Source organism: Cydia splendana, chromosome 8, assembly GCF_910591565.1.
Source record: "Cydia splendana chromosome 8, ilCydSple1.2, whole genome shotgun sequence".
NCBI classification, from domain to species: Eukaryota; Metazoa; Arthropoda; class Insecta; order Lepidoptera; family Tortricidae; genus Cydia; species Cydia splendana.
In genome coordinates this window covers 3,250,277-3,273,916 of record NC_085967.1, presented here as the reverse complement: position 1 = coordinate 3,273,916, position 23,640 = coordinate 3,250,277, and the positions used below count along the sequence as shown (strand labels likewise).

At 38.2% G+C, this 23,640-nt stretch overlaps 2 protein-coding genes and 1 non-coding gene across 3 annotated transcripts; 1 reads left to right on the top strand and 2 right to left on the bottom strand.

The window, feature by feature from the left end:
* Positions 1-1,174: 1,174 nt before the first annotated feature.
* Positions 1,175-6,232, top strand: LOC134792718 (uncharacterized). The gene is made up of 3 exons (XM_063764017.1): positions 1,175-1,313; positions 4,569-4,769; positions 5,748-6,232. The coding sequence occupies exons 1-3, from the start codon at positions 1,247-1,249 to the stop codon at positions 6,122-6,124; spliced, it is 645 nt and encodes a 214-aa protein (XP_063620087.1). The 5' UTR covers positions 1,175-1,246; the 3' UTR covers positions 6,125-6,232.
* An 841-nt stretch (positions 6,233-7,073) lies between these two features.
* On the bottom strand, positions 7,074-7,144 carry Trnag-gcc (transfer RNA glycine (anticodon GCC)). The gene has a single exon. It is a non-coding gene; the product is annotated as a tRNA-Gly (tRNA).
* Positions 7,145-7,815: 671 nt separating this feature from the next.
* LOC134792724 (uncharacterized) lies at positions 7,816-20,352 on the bottom strand. Its single transcript, XM_063764024.1, has 10 exons — positions 20,332-20,352; positions 19,089-19,190; positions 17,913-17,982; positions 16,393-16,440; positions 14,835-14,998; positions 14,143-14,331; positions 10,515-10,691; positions 9,545-9,710; positions 8,712-8,794; positions 7,816-8,096 (listed from the first exon to the last, which is right to left on the bottom strand). The coding sequence occupies exons 3-10, from the start codon at positions 17,935-17,937 to the stop codon at positions 7,998-8,000; spliced, it is 951 nt and encodes a 316-aa protein (XP_063620094.1). The 5' UTR covers positions 17,938-17,982; positions 19,089-19,190; positions 20,332-20,352; the 3' UTR covers positions 7,816-7,997.
* Positions 20,353-23,640: the final 3,288 nt, after the last annotated feature.

Here is a 23,640-nt window from a genome sequence, read left to right as displayed (position 1 = left end):
AATTAGGGAAGTCTTCTTTTTAGTACTTGAGACTCAAATGAGTAAAACGAGACACATGTATATGCACCAGGGTCGTTACCTTTTATTGTATTGTCCACAGAAGTAACCTTTTTCTATTATGTCTGACCCATTTATAGTACTTACTGCTATCAAAAACCGTACGGAAAGAGTATACAAATCCTAATCGATAAGTAGGTAAAGCATGTGGAGTGCTACAGGGATCAGGGATCCATTTTGGCTGTATCTTCATACCTATAAAAACGACCATCTTTTAGATAAATAAGGAAATGTGGCTTGTAAAAGTGGTTGTTTTTGTAGACGACACGAATAAAGTGATTTCGGCCAGTAGCATGAAATACTGAATGAAGCAGTAGTGGCTCAAATGGCTTAAAATAATTGATTTGTTTATCAAAATGTAACGTTTGATACTAACAAAACAAGCGTAATGGTCTTGACCCACAATTGTCCAGTGGGCTATTTCAAATAGCCTATTTTAGATATTGAGGTGTCTATAGGTACATTTTAGATGTTAGAGTCAAAATAGCTGGTTAGTTTAAGATTTTATTTATTTATTATACGTTAAGTTTTTTTGCTTTATGCTTTGTTATTTAGTCCTGTAAAAATTAAGAGTCCCCAGCAAGCTCGGCTGAATTTCCTTCCCTTACTTCCCTTACAAACGGAATTTCGTTCTCATTTTAAAACTACGTGTTGGATTGTAATGAAACTTTGCACACACAATGACATGAGGTATAATATCTAGTCCTGTAATTAGTTTATATAGCTCCAGTTTATACAAAAACCAAATAGAGCAAAAACAAGTTTTGTATGAAAAACTTAAATTAGCTGTATTTTTTTAACTAAGTATAGGGTATCTAAAGCTACATAAACTAATTACGGGACTAGATATACCTTATCCTATTGTGACTATTGTGAGTACAAAGTTTCAGAGCAATCTAGATCTAGCTAGTCGTTTTAAAACAGTTTTTAAAATGAGAGCGTAAATACGTTTGTATGGAGAACCGAGTTGGCTGGGGAAAATCAACTCTAATTATAAAAACTAATTAAACCTCATTACATTAATCATTAATTACGCTAGTGTTCTTAAAACAGTATTTTAGCTGCTAATTTAACTTTAAGTTAATTTAATAGTCAATTTTTAATGACCATGGTCAATTAACTTTCTTCATTCCATATTAGAGTAAAGTAATAACGCTAACTTTGTTAGTTGTTACCTACTCGAGGCACAATGAAACTGAAATTATCCTATTTCCAACTTCTTTTACTCATTGTTTATTTTAATTATGTTAAACTAGGTAAGTTATTATAATGACAATAGCCATAATCCTTATTCGCTCATCATAAATTACATCAAGAGGCTTCTTGGTAGGTGTTGACAGAGTAAAGACTACAATACCCCTAGCGTTTGAGACTACTGGGTGCTGGGGGTCGGAGGCTATATATTGCCTTTATTAGGGAAGTGGGACGTCGAATTAGGGAGAGGGGGTCTGACGCCCGCGCGGGTTCGTACCTGGTGCAAAGGTTGTCCATCGCCATTCAACGTGGTAACGCGGCTAGTGTGATGGGTATACCTTTGCACCAGGGACAACTCGCGGGGGACTTTTGACATTGGAAATGTCTTTTCGTTCGCTCCAGTATAGGGTCCGATTTCACGAAAAAGTGCGATCCCCTTATATCTCGGAAAGTTGTGAAGATATGATATTAAAAAATAGGCTCAAAAGACGCATAATCACGAGAGCTGTAAGGTGCAAAAATAATTATTCGAGAAAGTCAAAAACGAAAAAAGTTATGGTCGAAATAGTGAATTCAATTTTTTCCGATTTTTGATTTTGGCGCTCGATAATTTGGAAACGAAAAATGATATCAAAAATTTGAGAAAAACGGCTCTGGACAATTTAGTCAGCTACAATTTGAGCCTAAAACAAAGACGATCGGGTCACAGATTAATAAATAGTTATCGGGTTAAGGGTTTGCCCTGTAGCCTAACCTTAAAATAGTCAAAAAGTCAGAACGACATTTTTCACATGACATTTATGACTTCATGTTTCGCAGAGTTCGTTATCGGTGTTTGTTGTGAATTATCGGGATTATGACGGCAGAATAACACTTGCACTGCGTGGGCTATCAAAATCGCTGCAGATTTTTCTTGGTCTAACTCTATCTATCCTGTTTGAGACGGGCGTAGATAACGCACTATTCGACAATCTATGCATTCTTGTGGTGGTGGAAATAGAAATAGAGATAGAGGTAGAGATAGAGATAGAGGTAGAGGTAGAGGTAGAGGTAGAAGTAGAGGTAGAAATAGAGGTAGAGATAGAGATAGAGATGGAGATGGAGATGGAGATGGAGATGGAGATGGAGATGGAGATGGAGATGGAGATGGAGATGGAGATGGAGATGGAGATGGAGATGGAGATGGAGATGGAGATGGAGATGGAGATGGAGATGGAGATGGAGATGGAGATGGAGATGGAGATGGAGATGGAGATGGAGATGGAGATGGAGATGGAGATGGAGATGGAGATGGAGATGGAGATGGAGATGGAGATGGAGATGGAGATGGAGATGGAGATGGAGATGGAGATGGAGATGGAGATGGAGATGGAGATGGAGATGGAGATGGAGATGGAGATGGAGATGGAGATGGAGATGGAGATGGAGATGGAGATGGAGATGGAGATGGAGATGGAGATGGAGATGGAGATGGAGATGGAGATGGAGATGGAGATGGAGATGGAGATGGAGATGGAGATAGAGATAGAGATAGAAATAATTTTATTCGTGAGCGCAAACACAAAATAAAAACTTATACAGACAAACATAAAAAAGAAAAAGTGCCACGAAATGGTCTCACCTCAGCATGTTGCTGGCGGCTGCTAGCAGATAGCTGATGCTGAACCCTGGCAGTACCTAGTGGAGCTCGGGTTTAATACAACATAAGCACACGCTGTTTTGGTCATCGGACTCGTCTCGATGAGCACTTAGGAGAGTAGTACCCAAGATAGAGCTCATGCTGAACCCTGGTTGTACCTAGCGGAACTCAGGTTTGGTGCAACATAGGCACGCGCTGTTTTGGACATCCGATTCGTCATGATGATCACATGGTAGAGCATTACCCAAGATAGCTGATGCTGAACCCTGGTAGTACCTATTGGAACTCAGGTTTGGTGCAACATAGACAAACGCTATTATGATCATCTCTCGTTGCGTCAAACTGCTGTCAAGACCGGTCTGGCCTAGTGGGTAGTGACCCTGCCTGTGAAGCCGATGGTCCTGGGTTCGAATCCCAGTAAGGGCATTTATTTGTGTGATGACACAGATATTTGTTCCTGAGTCATGGTTGTTTTCTATGTATTTAAGTATTTATATATTATATATATATCGTTGTCTGAGTACCCTCAACACAAGCCTTCTTGAGCTTACTGGGGGACTTGGTCAATCTGTGTAAGAAAGAATGTCCTATAATATTAAAAAAAAAAAAAAAAAAAAAAATCATATCTTGCAGCAAATGGGCCGCTGCCGATCAAGACTCGAGTGACGATAACGGCGATGTGGCTACCACTTCTCGAGTTGACTACGGATTTGCCGTGTAACAATTTTCTTGTACTTTGAACATTAATATATCCTGCTTATTAATCGAAAAATGAAATATGTACCTATACTTATGCGCCACGGCGACAAATATTCAAACTTCGATACGCGTGTGGAAATTTTGCAATTTGTTTGTTCACATGTGTTATGTCCAGGATAGAGTCGAACCAAAAAAAGTCTGCAGCGGATTTGATAGCCCACGCAGGGCAAGTGTCATTTATACGTCATAATTTCATAGAAGTTTGACGTTTAAAATAACACTTTCACTGCGTGGGCTATCAAATCCGCTGCAGACTATTCTTGGTCTGACTCTACTTGTGTTAATCTAAGAATAAAATAATTATCATTCAACGTTGTAGTTTTATTTGTAACTTTTTCCTTATCCAGACTTTCTCGTCGCTCAGCGACAATATTTTTTGAATTCCGTAGATTCATTTCCAATGTGCTCGATAGTCGTGTGAGGCACGAAATCTGTGAATTTTTGACTAGGCTTGAGCTGTTAAGTTGTTATAGTCTTTTGTATTTTTATTGTTGTATTGACTTTTATTGAATAAAATATACCTACCCCTAGTGTAAATTTCATTGTATAGCGTGACTTGACGTACGCGTTTGCGTTAAGTCTCATGTTGTATGAGATTTTGAGCTTCCAAAACGTCCCGCTTGGCGCGCTGTTCTAAATCCCATACAAACGCGTACGTCGCGTCGGTCACGCTATCGAATGAAATTTACAAATTTTCACTAGGGGTTCTGGGAGGCCCAAAAATTCGTTATCTTTCAAAATATTCTCATTAATCTTCGGCACACAAACGTACCTAATCGTTTTATCGGAGTTTTGTCAACGTGTACGTCGTGTACAAGTCAGAAATCAAGGGAACTGTTCAAATTTAATAAGTAGCTACCTCTAGTGATTTGGGTAGGTATTTAAACAACTACAAATACTCTGTATTGAATTTTCCCAGTGCCTGACGAGTACTGCATCCCCCCTCTAAACACGAGCGACTGCGGAATCCCTCCAACTCCCGTGTTCTCGTACTTCAAGTTCGGATCGAGGTGCGAGATCGAGTACTGGCGCGGGTGCCCCACCGCGAACAAGTTTGAGAACGAGTACCACTGTTCGCACTACTGTATAGGGAAGACGAAGTACTATGGACGAGAAAGAGGTATATTATTTAACTAGTTAACTGCTCCGCTAGCAGGGATGAGTCTAAAAACAGACAGACACATGCAGACGTCGAGGCTATACGTGTTCCTGTATCATCATCATCATTTAGCCTCCTGTCAGCCACTGCTGAGCATAGGCCACTCTTCCTGTATCCAACTTATCCCGGTCCTGGGCTAGTCCCAGAAGTGCCCAGAGAGGAGTGTTCCTGTATAGATACGTCGAATACCTTCACGATTTTCAAAAGGGCAGTTAAATTGATACCTACTTAGTCTTAAGGTTTCCGTCCTTCGCTTTGATTCAAAGGACAAGTGAAAAGAAGATTACAGAATAGATTAGAGTTACTTTCGCATTTCAAAATTATTTCAAATCAAAAAGCAAAGCACAAAGGCCGTAAATTTGTTGGTAGTTTTTAGCGTCAGCTCTTCATACGTACAATCGATTTGTGAATAGAATCAGGCGTTACTTTGCGGAAATCCATATTAATTAAAACCAAAATATTACTTTGCTAATCCGCGAAAAGTTAACGTGCTAGTCAATCAGTACTAACCCGTTACACTTACTTGCGTATTTTTTACATGCAATTAATGTTCCCACCCTCCCACCACAAAAATAAATATAACAAACCACCACCAAAAGAACAATATTCGTCACGTGTTTCGCCTCTCTACGAGGCATCTTCAGGAGATGTTGACGGTCTGGCGATGACGCCCGGCAACAGAAACGGAAACGCACTGATTGACAAGCACGTTATCTTTTCGCGGATTAGCAAAGTAATATTTTGGTTTTAATTACAATCGATTAAACTGATTTGTGAACGTTTTTATAGTAAATGTCATAAAAAATACTTTTTAAATCATGGTAATGCCAAGGACGCAGTAAATATGAAAAAGTTTCATAGTGGGTTAGGGTCAGGAATGATGTTGTTTGATAATACTAATTATTACTATGATTAATCCCTTATTCAATGAATTTATAGGTATTTCTATAGAAGACTTAAGTTTTAAAGAACTTGAGGACGTAAATAGGATTCTCCACGAAATCGATGATATGTCTGACGAAGCAAAAGAAAAATTGGATTTAGTATCTCCTGCTCACAAACCGGCTACGAAAACTACGATGAAAGCCCAAACAGCGGATACTAAAACTACGGTTGATGCCAAAACAGAGGATACCAAAACTACAGATGATGCGAAAACAGGGGATACAAGAACTACAGTTGAAGCCAGAACAGAAGAGTATGAATCAGAAGAAGAATCTGATGAACATGAAAAAGGTGGATCAACACTGGTAGCTATGACACAAGAGCCTGTGACAGATCTAAAACTTAGAGAAAAAAAAAGGAAGAAGGAGTAAATGAGTAACAAGTTATTTCAACCAGACTCTATAATTTCAAGACAAAAGTAAAAGTAATTTCAAACAGATCTCTTCTTTCTCATCTAGACAAAAGACTATAAATGGAAAAATAAAAGTTGTATATGGTTAAATCAAGTTGTTTTTTTATTTATTTTATATTTGACTTATCTTCTAGACTCTAGAGAGTCCATCCATATCCATACTAGATATTATACTATAAATAATATTATAAATGCGAAAGTGTGTCTGTCTGTCTGTCGTTTTATATGTCATGTTTTATGTCGGAAGTCATCCATGAAGAGGGTGAAAAGGGGAGTGGGAATGAGAAAACTTTTGAATTGCTTGTTAATTATTAGTAAGCAAGCAATATACAGATTATTATTTCCATTAGATTTTATCCAAGCGCTATACTTACCCTAACTGCTGGTGGAACTAATTCCACTCAGATGAAGTCGCGGGCTTCTAGTACTTAATAAAGCTAGTAATAAAAAAACCGGGCAAGTGCGAGTCGGACTCGCGCACGAAGGGTTCCGTACCATAATGCAAAAAAAAAAAAAACAAAAAAAAAGCACAAAAAAAAACGGTCACCCATCCAAATACTGACCACTCCCGACGTTGCTTAACTTTGGTCAAAAATCACGTTTGTTGTATGGGAGCCCCATTTAAATCTTTATTTTATTCTGTTTTTAGTATTTGTTGTTATAGCGGCAACAGAAATACATCATCTGTGAAAATTTCAACTGTCTAGCTATCACGGTTCGTGAGATACAGCCTGGTGACAGACGGACGGACGGACGGACGGACGGACGGACGGACGGACGGACAGCGAAGTCTTAGTAATAGGGTCCCGTTTTACCCTTTGGGTACGGAACCCTAATTACGCGCGAAGCAGGGGCGCGTCGCTGGTCATTATCAAAATTGAAAATGATGAAATAGAAAAAAAAAACCTTGCATCGGCCGGGAATCGAACCCGGGCCGCCCGCGTGGCAGGCGAGCATTCTACCACTGAACCACCGATGCTTATACTATTAGATACGAAAAAATCTATTTGGATACTTAATACCCTGTTAATACCAAATATCAAAGCAAATATGAAATAGAATTCAAATGAGTTTTGCATGGTAATTTATAGCAAATAGTGAGTAATTTACTTGATTATATATTATATTGATTTAGATTTAGATATTTATTCTCATAATATGAAATTACATTATAAATTATTGTACACTAATCTACATGAATTTATATTATGATCGTCATTCATATTTACTTGATATTTACATAATATTATTTAAATTCCATTTTTAGTGTTCCGTACAAACTTTGTTCACGGAACACTTCTCACTTCCGTCTTGCAAATCAGTTAAATGCGTTTTTTCAGAGACCGTTTGACGTAGATACCTAAAATTTGCGCCTAAAATTTTTATAGCGATTACCAACACTCATATTGTAAATTAGTCAAAACTGCTTATTTTAATTTTAAGGAGCGCAATATTGGAATAATAATTGACCTACCAACAGACAAATTTTTATTACAGCGCCATCTATGGTTCATCTCAACTACTAAGAGGTTGAGTGATCAGAGACGTTTAAGATGCGGATTGTTTAATACTGCAGAGCGGCCAAATAACGTGCCGTGTGATGTATAGATGGCGCTAATCTCAACAATCTATTTTAAGGAATAAATGAAATTCTTTCTTAAGTCTCACTGTAGTTTACTTTGTAACTCGTAAAATAAGTCTTTTCTACAATGAAGTTTGCAATAAAAAATAAATTAAGTTAGTAATTTCAAGTAATCCGAGATCTTGGCCAGTTTTTCATGTTATTTGGCAGGGTTGGCACGTAAAATAAGTATTTTGTTGTGAGATGATAATCATTTAGCTTCCTTGTCGTCTGGATTTTCCTTCTCATTCGCTTTAGCTAGTTCTTTTCGTCTCTTGACAAGAATCCCTCCAAACGCAACCGCAAGCAACTGAAAAAATTGCAATTATTAAATCTTCAAGATGTTGTTCGATTTTACCATTATAAAAACGAAAGAAAACAAAAACGTCAAGCGGTTTTCTTTAGTTTGTTTAAATGGTAAAATACAGGTTAGGTTATTATTTTTAAATAATAGTTTATTAATAATATAGGTATACAATTCTAGATTATAAGGTCGCTTGCCAAAGTTTACCTACAGTGCCTTAGGTCATATTATAATTATGGAATATTTTTTTATAAAATTAAATTTCAAATTTCAAATACTCTTTATATTTCATGATTTTCTCTGATTATTGCAAACATCACTTGCAATATTTATCTGGATTTTCCTTGAGTTCTAAATGCTGTAGGGTAATATTATACTGTTTTTAAAAATAAATTATTTTACACCATGTATGAAATAAAGCACCAGATAATTATTAGAAAAAGACAGATAGGAGTTATTTTTAAACACAAGTTCTATTTAATAAATCGGCTAGAAATATAAAAGTAGGTGAGTTGACTCTGACGTCACGATGTAATGTTTCATATAAATTCCATAGTAGCAAATCGTTTTGACAGTTCTAAAAAAGTAACTGATTTGACTAGTAGGAAAATACCCTATTACCTCAAAAACCATCAGGGCAGTAGAAACATGGAACACCCACTGAGCGGTCTCCGATATAAACATCAGCACATCGCCACTGCATCCTGCATTAGAAAAAAAAGGAGTACCTATTTAATTATTCGACAACACATGAAGAATCCATGATAATACTTAGCAGATACTAGCAGACCTATCCCAACAATATAATGTGATACTGATCTAACATGGATCTGACAACATTCCAATATTAGATGGTTCCATTCCAATCTCCTTTAAAGGACCTGCCGAATTGCGCATTATGTTAACCTTCAACCAAAAACGTCGCTTTTGACACTGACAGATCATTATCATATCAGTAGATATCATATTAGGATTCTAATTATCTAAAACTCGAATTGGCCTGTATCAAACAACTTGATTTCAGGGGGCCTAGCCTGCCTAGTCTAGTAAAATTGTATAGTATTTTTCTAATGATATATATTATATAAAACTAAGTACTTATACCTACATACATAAATACCTGTACCTATCAAAGAACTGTCTTCTGTCCTTGCACATGAATTGCTCCTTCTCTTGAAGCAGGTCTGAGCGCTCCGAGTCTTAGGTCGAGCAGCATGAGAACGGTCCATCGGGCGTTTGCAGCCCGTTGTGGGTGTAGATCATATGAGGATTGATAATTCAACAAATACCTGTGTCAAAGAACTCTCTTCTGTCCTTACACATGAACAGCTCCTTCTCTTGAAGCAGGTCTGAGCGCTCAGAGTCATAGGTTGGGCAGCATGAGATCGGTACATCGGGCGTTTGGAGCCCGTTGTGGGTGTAGATCATATGAGGATTGATAATTAAACAAATACCTGTGTCAAAGAACTCTCTTCTGTCCTTGCACATGAACCGCTCCTTCTCTTGAAGCAGGTCTGATCGCTCAGAGTCGTAGGTTGGGCAGCATGAAATCGGTACATCGGGCGTTTGGAGCCCGTTATGGGTGTAGTCGTAGGGGGACTGGAACCCGCAGCAATGGAACTGTAAGGATTATCATTAATATAATTATTGTTAGTACGTAGTCAGCAAAGTAACTTAGGATGACGATAGTGGACCCAAGTGACAACTTTCAGACCTTTGACCGCGAAAGACGTCAACTGACGCGCGCGGCTACAACCCAATATCAACCTTCGCACTTTTCTATACAATTAATATGGCAACGTGGGTACTTAAGTTGGAGCACCGACCGTACATTCCGAAAAGGTTTACCATGACGCGCCGCCCACGAAAGGCATGGAGTTCAAAGGGTTAATAGTGCTAAAGGCAGGCGTGGCTCACTCCGCGATTTCGTCGCTTTGCTACAGGTAGCTACAAGTACATCCGTTCCACACTAATTTTGGTGGCTAGCCATAAGCCGCGCGTGGCGCTGTCGCCACCTAGCGGCCATATCTATCCTGATCATAACAGACGCGTTTTGTTAGAGAGTGAGTCTTCTGTACCTAGTACTATTATTTATTCTGTGCTAAAGGTACAGTTGCCTTTAGTTGACAGCAGGAGAATTATACTTGACTTATATCGACCGGAATATGGACCGTGATTACCTTTTGAATTGTTTTCGAGCTTCCGTTTTTTCGGCGCAGTTACATGCATCTTGTTCACGGGTAACTGAAGATAGCGGATGTCAAAGTTGTGTAGACCACGCTCGGTCTGCCCTGATTCGTGCGCGTTGAGAGCTCGAAACAATACAAAAGTTAATCACGGACCATATCCCCGTCAATATAAGTCTATTGAAACAAACCGTGAATCATTCAAAACTGTTAGGAGAATTATAATTGTAGTACTCACAGTAGACTGTGTCGTAGCCCACATCTTGACATGCCTTGGACTGTGCTGCTTGGCCGCTAAGTCGAAGGAATCCTTCAGCGACTGCTGTATATGGTCTGCGTCTTTTGGCGACACCCGGACCGATGCGTGGGCAATGATGCCCTGGATCACCATCAGGATTGACAGCACTATCGTCGCCTGGAACAATTTATCCTATATTATTCATCTTCCCCCGTTCCCTCCGTTCTTCGTGGGAGCCCCAAGAGTCTCAGCGGGGAGCCGGCAGGCATCGTCGGCGATGGCGGGATAACTTGGACTCCTTCTTGAGAGGATGGCCAGATATAGCATATAGCCAGATATAGCACCAAACAGAGACGAGTGGAAGAAGAGGGGGGAGGCCTTTGCCGAGCAGTGGGACACAGTGGGCTCTGAATAATAATAATATTCTTCTTTTTCGCGTTATCCCGGCTTTTTGCCACGGCTCCTAGGAGCTTGGTAACTAATCCCGAGAATTGGCGTAGGCATTACTTTTTACGAAAACGACTGCCATCTGACCTTCCAGAGGTGAAACTATTAGGACTTTTTTGGGATTAGCCCGTTTTCCTCACGCTGTTTTGCTTCACCGAAAACCGACTGGTAAATATTAAATGATATTTCGTACATAAGTTCCGAAAAACTCATTGAGCCGGATACCTACGAGCCGGAGTTCCCGCGACCTCCGGATTGAAAGTCACACGTTCTTACCGCTAGGCTACCAGCGCTTCTTTATCTTATATTATTACCTATAATATGTTATGTTATTAAAAACTGACCAGTGAAATTACTTGTCCCTTTTTGGGGAGTGATATAAAGCCAAAAATGTGGCTGGTTGGTGAATGGTGATAGTGATCGTTAATCTATTTAGATCCATTTTCAGTGGCGTAGTTGCTTTAAAAAATGTAAGGAATACCTAGGAAAAAAAATCGAGGCAGATTATTTGCGTGTGCTCGATAGAAACTCGAACTCTGCAAAGAGTATAACGATAAAGAAGTAGAAATAGCAGGTTTTTAGATAGAAATGTTCTGACGTTGTTTTCATCATGTTCTGAGGTCCTATGACCCGTTACAGCGAGCTCCAAAATAGCATAGACATGCGCGTTATAAATGGAATTCATTCGTAACGTGCCCACTGCCCATGCATATTGGGGCTGGGTTTACACTGTGCAGGCGTTTTGTCAGGGGCGTATTTACCCTAGGGCCATCCGGGCCATGGCCCGGGGCGCCAATCCGCCAGGGGCGGCATATGGGCCGTATGGCGCCCCTGGCGAATTGCATTTTGTTTTTCTTCCTTGACTTCTGGGGCGGCGAAACGTATTGGCCCGGGGCGCGAAATTTCAAAATACGCCCCTGCGTTTTGTCCTATAAATCGTATGACATAGGTGGACGAGTCTAATCTCCCATTTTCGGTAGGTTAAATACCTAGACAAAAATAAAACGAAATTCAATTAAGCGATTTCACCCAAAGCCTTCAAGGATCGCGTGATAGGCTACACGTCCAGTGAACTTGAAGGGGTATTATTAACACAAGGTCTTTACCCGATTAGCATAACACTACATACGAAGGTTCAGGTGCTGTAAGTACCTATAGTAAATGATTGACCTGAGGGCTCCTAGGCCCTCGCCTACCGGTCATTATCATTAGGGTCAGGCCCCGTAGACAACATACCAATCGCTAACGCTCCGTAGCGAACAAAACGCAACTGTCACTGTCATACTGATATGGAAGAGTGAGAGACACAAAGCGATTCGATGGCGAAGTGCAAGCGATTGTCACCTTGGCTAGGCCGCCAGGGTGTCTAGACTCTAGAGAAACATAGATTATTTTGCTAGTGGCAAAAGAAACTGTATGAGGAAAGTCCTTCTATGCATACATTTTATCAAAGATTTTATTATGTATTAGTATTAATTACCATTCAGTTTAGTTTTCAATATCTTTATAAGTATCTAACTGTTTATTTTCTCAACAAGTGTTTCTTTCGCCCCATAGTTTCTCTTCTTCTTCTCTGTCGTATCGCTCTTGACAGAGCGGTCGTGGTCACGTTGAGGCGTCCGCATCGGTAGTAGAGGCGGACACAGCTCTTCGCACGATCTCCCGCCATCTCTCCCTGTTGACAGACTGTCTGGCACAGTCAGATACGCGGTTTCCCACTGCGGATTTTATTTGGTCAGTCCAGCGCATAGGTGATCTGCCGCGCGATCTGGTTCCCTCCACTCTTCCTTGTACGACCAGTCGCTCTATGGAGTCGTTATGGAGTTTCTCTTACTCTTTCGATTTTATTTTTCGAGGTTGAACCTCTGAGAGAACTTGATCTATAAGAAGGTAGAGTCTGACCATGCTTAATTTTCATGCCAAGTGCGTCGTGAAGTTTGGTGCTCCTACCAAACGGGATATGTATGCATTGTCTCTGCAAAGTCAGTGTAAACTTAGCCTTGTCCCGACTATAGTAAGATGAGGAAAACGAAAATAATCTTGAAACCAAATTTATATACATGCGCGGATGCAAAAACAATTGTTTAATTCAGATTTGAAAAAAATGCAGTTTGTTAGAAACCGACTAATCTAGTGAATCTATTTTTTTTGTCTAGTACCTTTTTGTAAGACCTGAGGAAAGCGGAAATAATCTCTACTAACCAAAACATGCGAGGATGCAATAAATGCAGTGTAGTTACACTTACCGAGTATTAAATTTGTTTTTATCATAATCTAAAAACTAAACACAATCATTTTCCAAATGGTTTTCATGCCCATGTCACTTTATAACCATTTGTTTATATGCACGACGTTGTGGTTGGTGTGTATCCTAGAAAGTCACTGTGCAGCAGAAGTTGCTAAGCGGGCGAGGTGTTCAAAATGATCTTAACTTTATTGTTAAGAGAATAAGAGCGTGCCAAGATAATTTTGAACACCTCGCCCGCTTAGCAACTTCTGCTGCTGACCTACCTACGTGTACCTATTTAGTCATGCATACATATCTAGATGCATTTTTATGATCGCTCATTGTTTCACATAACATTGTTCTTTTCCAATATATACTACTTTGATTAGGTATCTCGTTATCCTTCATGGGTAGCAAATAGCGATATTAACTGATTTATAAATGATTTACTTAGTATGTACTGACATTTATGCAATTTAAAATGATCTAGTTATACGAATATGTACCTACATTAGAATAAGTAGGCAAGTATACAAATTCTAAAATCCTGGTCAAATAGTTGATTGGGAATGGCAAGTGGCAACCGACCTTAACTTTTCTTTTAATTTCCTTTTTAACCGACGAACGAGTAAGAGTATTACAGTAAACGCTTGGTGATAGCCAGTATACCACTAGCGCCAAAAACGCCCCGAGTCGTCACTTTACCACAAATATCGGCCTTATCTTCTTCGAACACGTAGCAATTTGCGCATAAACGACTATGAGCAAATATATGACGATGGTGACCGCAGCGGTGACCGCCAATAGGTACCACTAGCGCCACCAACCCCTAATCGGCCTAATCTTCCTCGAACACGTAGCAATTTGCGCATAAACGACTATAGCAATGGTGACCGCACCGGTGACCGCCAATACTAACTAGCGCCACAAGACACCCCGTATATCGTCACTTACCACAAATATCGGCCTAATCTTCTTCGAACACGTAGCAATTTGCGCATAAACGACTATGGCAATGGTGACCGCAGCGGTGACTGCCAATACAACCAGCGCCACCAGACGCCCCGAGTCGTCCTGGGCGTCCATCGCGCTCGCCGCCACGGCCGACATTGTCGATACGGCGATTAGGGATATCGCTAGGAGCTGAAAAGGTTTATAGTTTTTAGTGTTTTTCTCCAGACATCCTTACTTTGTTCTAAAGTATCATTATGTACACTTGTACGGTCACTACACGTGATTGTCATGCCATTTAGGGTTCTTGCTAAATTGGCAATTCTATAGCGTAAGTATTGTACAACCAATTTAGCTAGGACCCTAAATGCCGCAACAAACGCGGAGCGTGATGGTACATGCAAAAGTAGCTCTGTTTGTCTAGTATTACCTTTACACGCTTTAACTGCTGAACCGATTTAGATAAAATTTGCTATAGAGATAGTTTGAAGCCTGGGAAAGGACATATGGTAATTGTTATTAATCATCATTCATCATCCCACGCATATGAGGGTTATTCTTTCAAGGGGTTCAATTATGTTCAGACTCAAATTTTCAGTTATAATATTTAGAAAAATACAGTTTTTTTTAAAGTTGGTTAATATGTTAGGTATCATAGAGGCTAACTTTTTACCTGTATATAGAAAAAAACTTACTGCAGTGATAACAGAAACAACGCTGAACGCAATACCGACAGCTTTCACACAAGTTCTTAGTTTCTTCAAGTCTTTCGCATCCTTTTGTACATCTAATTTCAACTCGTTTTCTTTCTGTCCCAAATTCTGGCCCACATCTTCCAGGGTTTGGCCTTGCCCGGCGACTGTAAAAGATTTAACATCATTACTTACAGGTCTGTGCGGAAAGAGAAGAGTCGTGGAATGTATGGGGCCCAATACATTCCACGACTTTTCTCTTTCCGAACAGACTCTACAATAAACTACAAATACTCTTTGTTATATGAGTAAAGCAATTCAAGTGGAGGTAAACAACAGGAGGTCTTATACATAGCTAAAAGAGTAATGTCTTCCAGACAACAGTTTGTTACCTGGGTTGCTGAGCAATTTAAATTTCAAAATAGTTTTATCCATTTGATAGCTACAATTATAATTTTTACCTATATTCTATGAGGGCCTAACTTCGAAATCGGGAATAAAAAAATGGCGTTCCAAAGCCTCTCAGTATGACGGACATAATCGGGTCAAACAGATCACTGTGTTATGTCTTTCCTGTAGACATACACAAGAGTTAAGGGCTACAAAGGTTAATTTTCTTATTTAACCCTTATCCACGTGAAAAGGTCCTCCTTTTATTTAGAGAACTATGATAAAATCATTGCTTACATGCCCACAAGCTGTTAACTATTGCCCACAGGAGAGAAAAATGTGCTGTTCGCGATAACACGCTAGTTTTCTCTCCTGTGGGCAATAGTTAACAGCTTGTGGGCATGTAAGTAATGATTTTATCATAGTTCTTTAAATAAAAGGAGGACCTTTTCACGTGGATAAGGGTTAAATAACAAAATTAACCTTTATAGCCCTTAACTCTTGTGTATGTCTACAGGAAAGACATAACACAGTGATCTGTTTGACCCAAATTTCATTGAAATATCGGAAATATCAACCATATTGGTGGACCAATTGAAAAAAAAAACATTTATAAAATCATACAATAAGGCGTCGTGTTTGAAATAGTATCCTGATTGTTTTAAATAAGAATATTTTATGTACCTACGTAAAAAAAGCATTCGTATTTTACCTAAGATACTCAACGTAAAGCAGTATTAATATTATATTCAGTAATAAGTTTAAATTTCCATGAAAATGGGTGTCGTGCGTAAGTTCAATTCTTAAAAGTACTGTGACGTGAAATTAATGAGTGAGTTAGTGAATAAATTAAGTAGTTAGGTAGGTGTTAATTAATTATCCCTGTTAATAATGGAACTGTACAGTTCTGATGAACACACAAGTTTTCCCTCCTGTGGACAATAGCTAACAGCTTGTGGGCATGTAGGTAATGATTTTATCATACTTATCCAAATAAAATGAGTAACTTTTCTTGTGGGTTAAAATAAGAAAATTAACCTTTATAGCCCTTAACTTTTGGGTTATGTCTATAGGAATAAGAAAGACGTGAACACAGTTTTGTGTTTGACAAACAATTAAAAAATAATAAAATAATAATAATATTTTGGTGCGAGCAATTTGAGATGATTACCTCGATCTTTCCTGAACCCGTACTGGGCGTACAGCCGCTGTATGAAGTCTGGATATATGCAAATAATGAATTAAATGCCCGGTTAATTATACCAATAAATAAACCAGATGTTAGTTACAAATATGTTACAATGATTTTGTTATATATGTAAGCTTCGGTTTTATAAAAATGCCGTCAGATCAGATGGTATAATCACCTGCTATAATCTGTTACTCTTCGAAGGCCGCAAAAATATGTGCCACGCTCTTATGACTCTACAAATAACATCGTGTCAGATATTTTTGCGGCCGTCGTTGTGTAACATATTATTGCAGGTGACTGTACAGGATGATTTTATCAACTATTATCCATATCTACTCTGAGAGATAAATCATTAATTATGTATATATGATTATATAAAATATAATGAATTACTTTTACCACGGGATCATTCCCATAGCGTAAAAAAAATGATTGTTCCATACCGAATTTAAATATACAAAGAAATGCCAATTTTTGTGACAATATTCATGAGTAAGTAATATAATTTTACATTCTTTCAAAATATTTATTTATCAACACGTGCTTTAACTAATATTAGTAATATTTATAAAACCGGCTCTTAAATGAACAGTGTGAATAAACATAATTTATTTTTATTGCAGTTATTGAGAAATATATTGAAGTACAATACATGCTTAAGACAAAATACGAGCTGAGTTTTAACTATTTTAGGTAAACATACCCGTCTCGCTAACGGAAGCGGCACCTAAAAGTAGTGCGATAAGGACAAGGCGAAACATCCTGCGTAAAAATCTCAAAAATCGAGGTTTCGTACTCCTCTGTTTCCTCCTCCAAAACTTAACCAATCGTAACCAAATTTGGAAATCTAAATGATTATGAATTTATCTGTGTCGGACCGTTTTGCTTTTTCGGCTAATTGATATCAGTTTTGAATGCCACGCCTCTCATTGCGGCATAGTCAATTAGGCCATTTTGGCCATTTTTGAAGGGCTCTAGCGCCTTAAAAAACAAAAATTTCAAAAAAAGCAAAACGGACCGACACAGATATTGACAATATTAATCTGAGTTGAAAAAATCATTGCTCTAGCTTCAAAAACCACGGAGGAAAACGAGGAGTAGGTACGTTTGTATGGAGAAATGACCACACCCGTTGGCTCTTAAGCCCTATTTAGACTATTCAAGAACTTGCATGCAAGTTTAGTTACATTGCGGTATTTGGATCGACCGAATTCATTGCACTCTCTAGTTTTATTTATTTTATTTACTTAACAATGTACTTAAAATCGATTATTGCATTGCAAGTTCTAGAAATCTAGAACAATCTAAATGGGGCTTTATAAATTATGAAATATAATAATAATACCCTGCCCCGCTGCCGGCGGCACCCTAGGTTAGGTTTTTTATAATGTGTTTATATGTATTTTTTATGTGCTTTTGTTTTTTACTTTTATATTCATGTTATAATCAACCTAACTTAAGATGAAAAATAAATAAAGAGATAATAATAATAAACTTACTTGAACCCTTCTTGGTGTCCGCCATTTTGAATTTCGTTGACAATAATACCGAGGGAGTGGCGAGTGCACACTAAAAACATGGCACCATTTTAACAAACAAGTCAAATCAACTGAGGTCAATGGTGTTGGTAAGAGGCGGTTATTTAAACAAATAAACATATGTTGATATTATAAAGTTATTATGGAGAAATCGTTACGGAAGAAATGTTTTCTTTGGGCTTATAATGAGTGCAAGGTGCTCCCTACCACTACTAATATTAATATTATCCTCGTGTGCATTACAATATACCTACACTCCATATTATCAATCTAATTAGAATGTTTCATAAACCAAATAAAGTGGCATTTCTTTTGTTTTATTGCTTTCTCAAACGAATTCTCCTTGAAATCTTTCTAATCAGCTCAAACTTGGCTCAAACTCAATGTGGTTGCCATTTTTCGTTGAGGAGTTCATTCCGTTTACAACTACATCATCATATCAGTTTCGTGTTAACATACCTACTATTACATTGTCATAAGTTACGAAAATTTACCAAAAAATCATCTCGTACACCATACAGGCCAATTCGAACGTGCACCGATACAAAACCGACATGAGAATGATATTGGAATCATATCAGTTAGCTGTCATTCGCGCAGGCGTCAGTGCACTTTCGAATCGGCCTGTTAGTTTAAATTTAACTTGTAAAAAAACGTGTATTAAAACCTTAATTTTGATGAGGGATCGAGGGGCCACTGTTACTAAATATTGACAAGAAGAAGTAGATCTACCTATACAACGTCAGGTGACACAAATTCTTACTAATTACAAAAGTCAAGAGCCGTAGTGAACCGTACCGTAGGCTCAAAACAAGGCTGATTTTTGTTTATTTCTTTTGTAATTAGTTAATTTTAGTTGTCACCTGACTATAATAAGATAATAACATAAGGTTAGGTGGGGGAAGAGAATCACTGGTCAAGAGAAACACTTGTAGGGAAAATAAACATTTAGAGATACTTAAAAACATATTAAAAACTAAATTATATGACAAAACTAAAATAAAACTGATGCATAAATAAATTTAACTTAAAAATACTTTAAAAAAATCCTGTTTATCTTGCCACGAGCAAAATAACTATGTTTATCTTAGCCCTCATCTGACCTTACACATAACATTATTTATGTAATATACATACCTTAGGACGTGAAATATCCCATGTCTCGCACGCCCAGCTGGCACTCAACCTCCATTTATACTCACTCACAATGCACGGTCCAACGCTCCATCGGTTCGACTCCTGCGCACAATACAGTATTTACTTTACGCGCTGCGGTGTATGGCATTTTAGATTATAGTGCATTGATAATCAAATAGAAGCAAATACCTAACAAATATCATGTAATTTCTCATATATTGTAATAATGTTCCGCACCTACTGTTAACCTGTTTGGACTGAGTGTTGACTGGTAGAGAATGCCTTCAGGTAGTAAGTTGGCGTTTTACATCTTCTACCGTGCAATAAAGTTTAAATAAATGGAGGTAGATAGGAGGTTGAAAATCTCTAGCGGATTTCATATTGATTGTCACAAGGAACAAAATGGTACAGAAACTAAATTCCTTGACTGACGGATATATATGTGTAATACAAAATAACCATTTTTAGCAGTCCAAACTTTACGAAATTTACAAATAAGAGCTTTAAAATCCGTGCTTTACGCGCGTTTACCTAAACTTCTATGAGGTAAAAATCATTTCTAATATAAACTCACTAAGAGTCTGTTTTCATAAAATTGATCTATTAAACTGCAAGATAAGAAGACTTGCTAATAGAAACCATCACTTGTTATTTCTATTAGGTAACAAAAAGTGTACAATTTCACAATTTAAGTCTATCATTTTTACATTTTTGCGACTAAAATCGATACCGGCCTCGGGGGTTGGAGGCCTATTCGGAGTTTAAAAACTCATCCTAATCTGTGCATCTCGCTAGTCCTAGTTTGTTTATGCATCAATCGATAACATGTTAATATTTAACACAACTTACCAACCAACCAACCAACACCACCACCAATACTAACAACACCAACCACAACCACCCACAACCAACACCAACCAACCAACCAAACACCAACCGATAAAGATGACGTTTAAAGTTCTACTGGGCCTTGTCACCAGTAGGTAGCGTACTAGCGCAGGGGGCTTCCATAGTTGTTGTACTGTGACTTCCTTGTCCTGCTCGTATCGCTAGAATCTAGAGCCGGTGAAGTACCTAATCATACCGGTCCCCAACGCCCTTGAGACAGGTAAGACAACGCTATGATGTCCGGGGCGACAGGGTTAGAGAATCCCTGGCCTATCGGGATCGATATTAAGAGAATCACTACATTTTTTTTTGTTGCCTGACTTAAATTTAAAATAAATAATAAATATTTTTTTACCTTACAATACAAAATATTGGCTCCAATAAATTTCAAAGCACCAGAATATTCACAGAATCACTATAAATATTTACACTTTTTCTATTACAATATAATTTATAATATAAAATAAAATGGCGTGAGAGTGGCAGCGAACTCAAGTCCGTACTAAACGCAATAAAATCAATGGAAGACAATGGAATCCAAATGATCGTGTTATATCAGTTATATGTAATTGGTGCTAAATATCATAAACCGCGTTGTTTTGATATTAGCGGGTGACGACAAGACACACCTTCCTCAAGTCTGTAGGTAAATATTACACGCGTCATGTACACACCTACATATGTACCTTATACTCGTAAATACAAGTATGTATTACAGGGTAAATCTTCGAGCAACACGGAAGGGAGGCGGCATTCGCACTATTTCCCCTCTGCCGAGGTACAAGATTAGCGCGTCAATCTAATCTAGCGCGGGTAATAAAACTAGTTGCACTTGGATTTTTCACTAGACCGAGTCCAGACGCGCGCGTGAACACTGCTGCACAAAAATGCCTGTTTGCTCGGTTTTTTGTTATAAAAAGAGGTCGGGGACATCAAAATTACAAAAAGAAAGTGTTACATTTCACATGTAATATTTTTTTTTACATATCATACGTTTAATTACATTCAAACACAATTATTATATTTTAGTCTCATGTAATTGGTGGATTTATCGATTTTGCTCGCTCAGTACAAATTGCGGATCGGTCGAGCGACAAATCCGACTTCTCATCTCTCAGAATACAATAACATACTTCAACGAAAATGTGTTAGTGTGCGTATTGCGACACTTGTCACTCATCCGTACACAAAAAGAGATCGAGGTTTGCAAGATTTGTCTTTGACGTGTGTCATTTTCTATGTATTTGTGTCGTCATTACAGATTGGATTTTGTATGTAAGTGTGTGAGAAGTGCGACTGTGTGCACCTTTCCCCCCGCGAAAAATGGCAGAAAGATTTGTACGGTGAGATATCGCTTGGGCCCCTCCCTTCCGATGTGTCGGAAGCCGGTGTTGCTCGAAGGGGTAAATACGTTACATTAATGTGAAGTTAAAACGTCATTCATAATATATATTGCAGCGTTACGCTTTGGCAGAAACTTTTTTTTATGAGTTAATTCCCGACGTCTAGTTTGACAACTGAGAAAAAAGAAAAATAAAAGAACGGGACGTCAACGTGAGAGGATATTTTATGATATTTTCAAAGCTTTTTCACGAAATACAATTAATTCTGCCTATATCGATGGCGAAAGTTTTAAACGATCATTAAGCATCGCTATATAAATTGGGAAAACCGCTTTTTGTCGCGGGTAAGTCCGTTCGAATCTTTTATTTTATTATCTTATTTGTTTTCATATCTTTACTTTAGCGTGGCCCTTCTCTTCGTTCACAGTTTTCTTATTCGAGGAATATTTATACAATTACATTTGTGGACGCGGACCACGGCACATGCTACGTTACCTGGCATAGTTCGTCCTACGATTCCGACATCAGCCTGAGTGTGGGCAGTACACCATAGGCCTAAGCCTATTCTCGACATCCGTCTGAGCGTGGGCGGTACACCAGAGACCTGAACCTATTCCCTACGCAGCGCTATCCCACAACTCAAGGGAAGTGTCCATCCTTTTGATTAATTCAACAAAATCGTCAATTTAAAAGCCAACGCTAAACCATTCAACTACTTCCTTTGTATATTTTTCTTGATTAAATTATTGCTCGCAGCCTCTGTTCCTGTCTGGTACCAGTAGGGAACACATATCCTGCTAGGTAGCTTTTTTAGTTCATAAGTGTGATTTCGGTGGCACGTTGCTGTTTAAAAATTACCTGGATTGTTACTTAGTTGATTTCGGTGGCACCATAGAGTTATATATTTGACAGAGGGAATGTCACTTAAGACAAACTGTGACACTGCAATGGCGGACGGTTTGAAAGTGTGCGTGTAGACGAGTGATACCATGTAACACAAATTCTCCCCTAATAGTGAAACAATTATTTTATAATTATAATTAAAATAGGACAGTTTTACGTTAGACAATAAAAAAAGTTTGTATCTAACTGATTTTATAGGTCTTGAAAATACGCATTGTTACACAATTACTTTGTGCATATATTATTTTCAATACCTAATGATATTTAACTTGTAACATATCTGGTTATATACAAAAAATAAATATAAGGTAAATTTACTAGTGCTCGACATGTTAATGCCCAATAGATGACACCTTGCTGTCACCTCTATTGACAATGACTTAAGTTTCAAGATGACATGTACTGGACTGGGACCGCGTCGAGCACCATGTGTATGTTTACCTTACATAACAAATAAACGTTAACTATCAAACATTATTCATGTAAACGTCTTTAATCTCCTTCTTATCGGGAAATTACCATACCGACCTAGTTTGAAATGCAAAATCAATAATTTAGCTATTTACCTAAATATCCTAAATGATCTCTTACATACATAATGATTTAATAAGAAGGGCATCAATTACCCTACTTTCGGGAAATTACCCTATTCAACTTACTGGTCACACTCCTGTTTCGCATTTATAAACAATGAAATATGGAGATTTTATGTACTATACCGTGATCATTGATAAAATTAGCTATGAAAAGTTATTCCGTCACTTTTTTTCTTTCGATCGGTACAATTCCTGCAGGATTTAACTACGCATGCCGGCATATTTTACATTTTTCTTGGACAAATTTACTTCACTGACGTTTTGATCCGTCTGACGGCAAATTGGTGGATGAGGGCATAGAGATAACTGTCAATGTGAGTGTGTCACGCGTAAATACTAGGAAATTGGTGGATGATGGAATCACAGTTTTTGTCTTAGCAAAACTACGTCCGTAGTATTCTAGGTCCATGGGTGGCACGTTGCTTATTAAAAATTACCTAGATTGTTACTTAGCTGATTTCGGTGGCATAGTATTTTTAACTGTATGTATGATTTTATGTGGGCAAGTTATTTCTTATCGTTTTCTTTAAACTGTAAATAAAACGTTTATTTCGTGGCCATTTTCGTTATTTCTTTTAATACTAAATTTGCTACAATATTTAATATAGGATATAGGTACCGACAATATCCATTGCCTATCACGGGCGTAGCCAGGGGGGGGAGGGGTTTGGGGGTTCAAACCCCCCCCCCCCCCCCCCGAAAAGTTCAGAATATTAACATTCATAGAATTAAAATAAGAACAGGCGTGCGGCATATTTCATTGATTACTAACTATTACCTATAGTATACGGTGGTTTGGATTTTGGATTTCTCCGCCATCGT

Coding starts and splice junctions, on each gene's coding strand:
- LOC134792718 (XM_063764017.1), top strand. CDS start 1,247: ATGAAACTGAAATTATCCTATTTCCAACTTCTTTTACTCATTGTTTAT. Junction 1,314..4,568: donor TTTTAATTATGTTAAACTAG/GTAAGTTATTAT, acceptor GAATTTTCCCAG/TGCCTGACGAGTACTGCATC. Junction 4,770..5,747: donor GTACTATGGACGAGAAAGAG/GTATATTATTTA, acceptor ATGAATTTATAG/GTATTTCTATAGAAGACTTA.
- LOC134792724 (XM_063764024.1), bottom strand. CDS start 17,937: ATGGCGGACACCAAGAAGGGTTCAA. Junction 14,332..14,834: donor TTGTTTCTGTTATCACTGCA/GTAAGTTTTTTT, acceptor AAACCTTTTCAG/CTCCTAGCGATATCCCTAAT. Junction 8,795..9,544: donor AAGAGAGTTCTTTGACACAG/GTATTTGTTTAA, acceptor TTTCTAATGCAG/GATGCAGTGGCGATGTGCTG.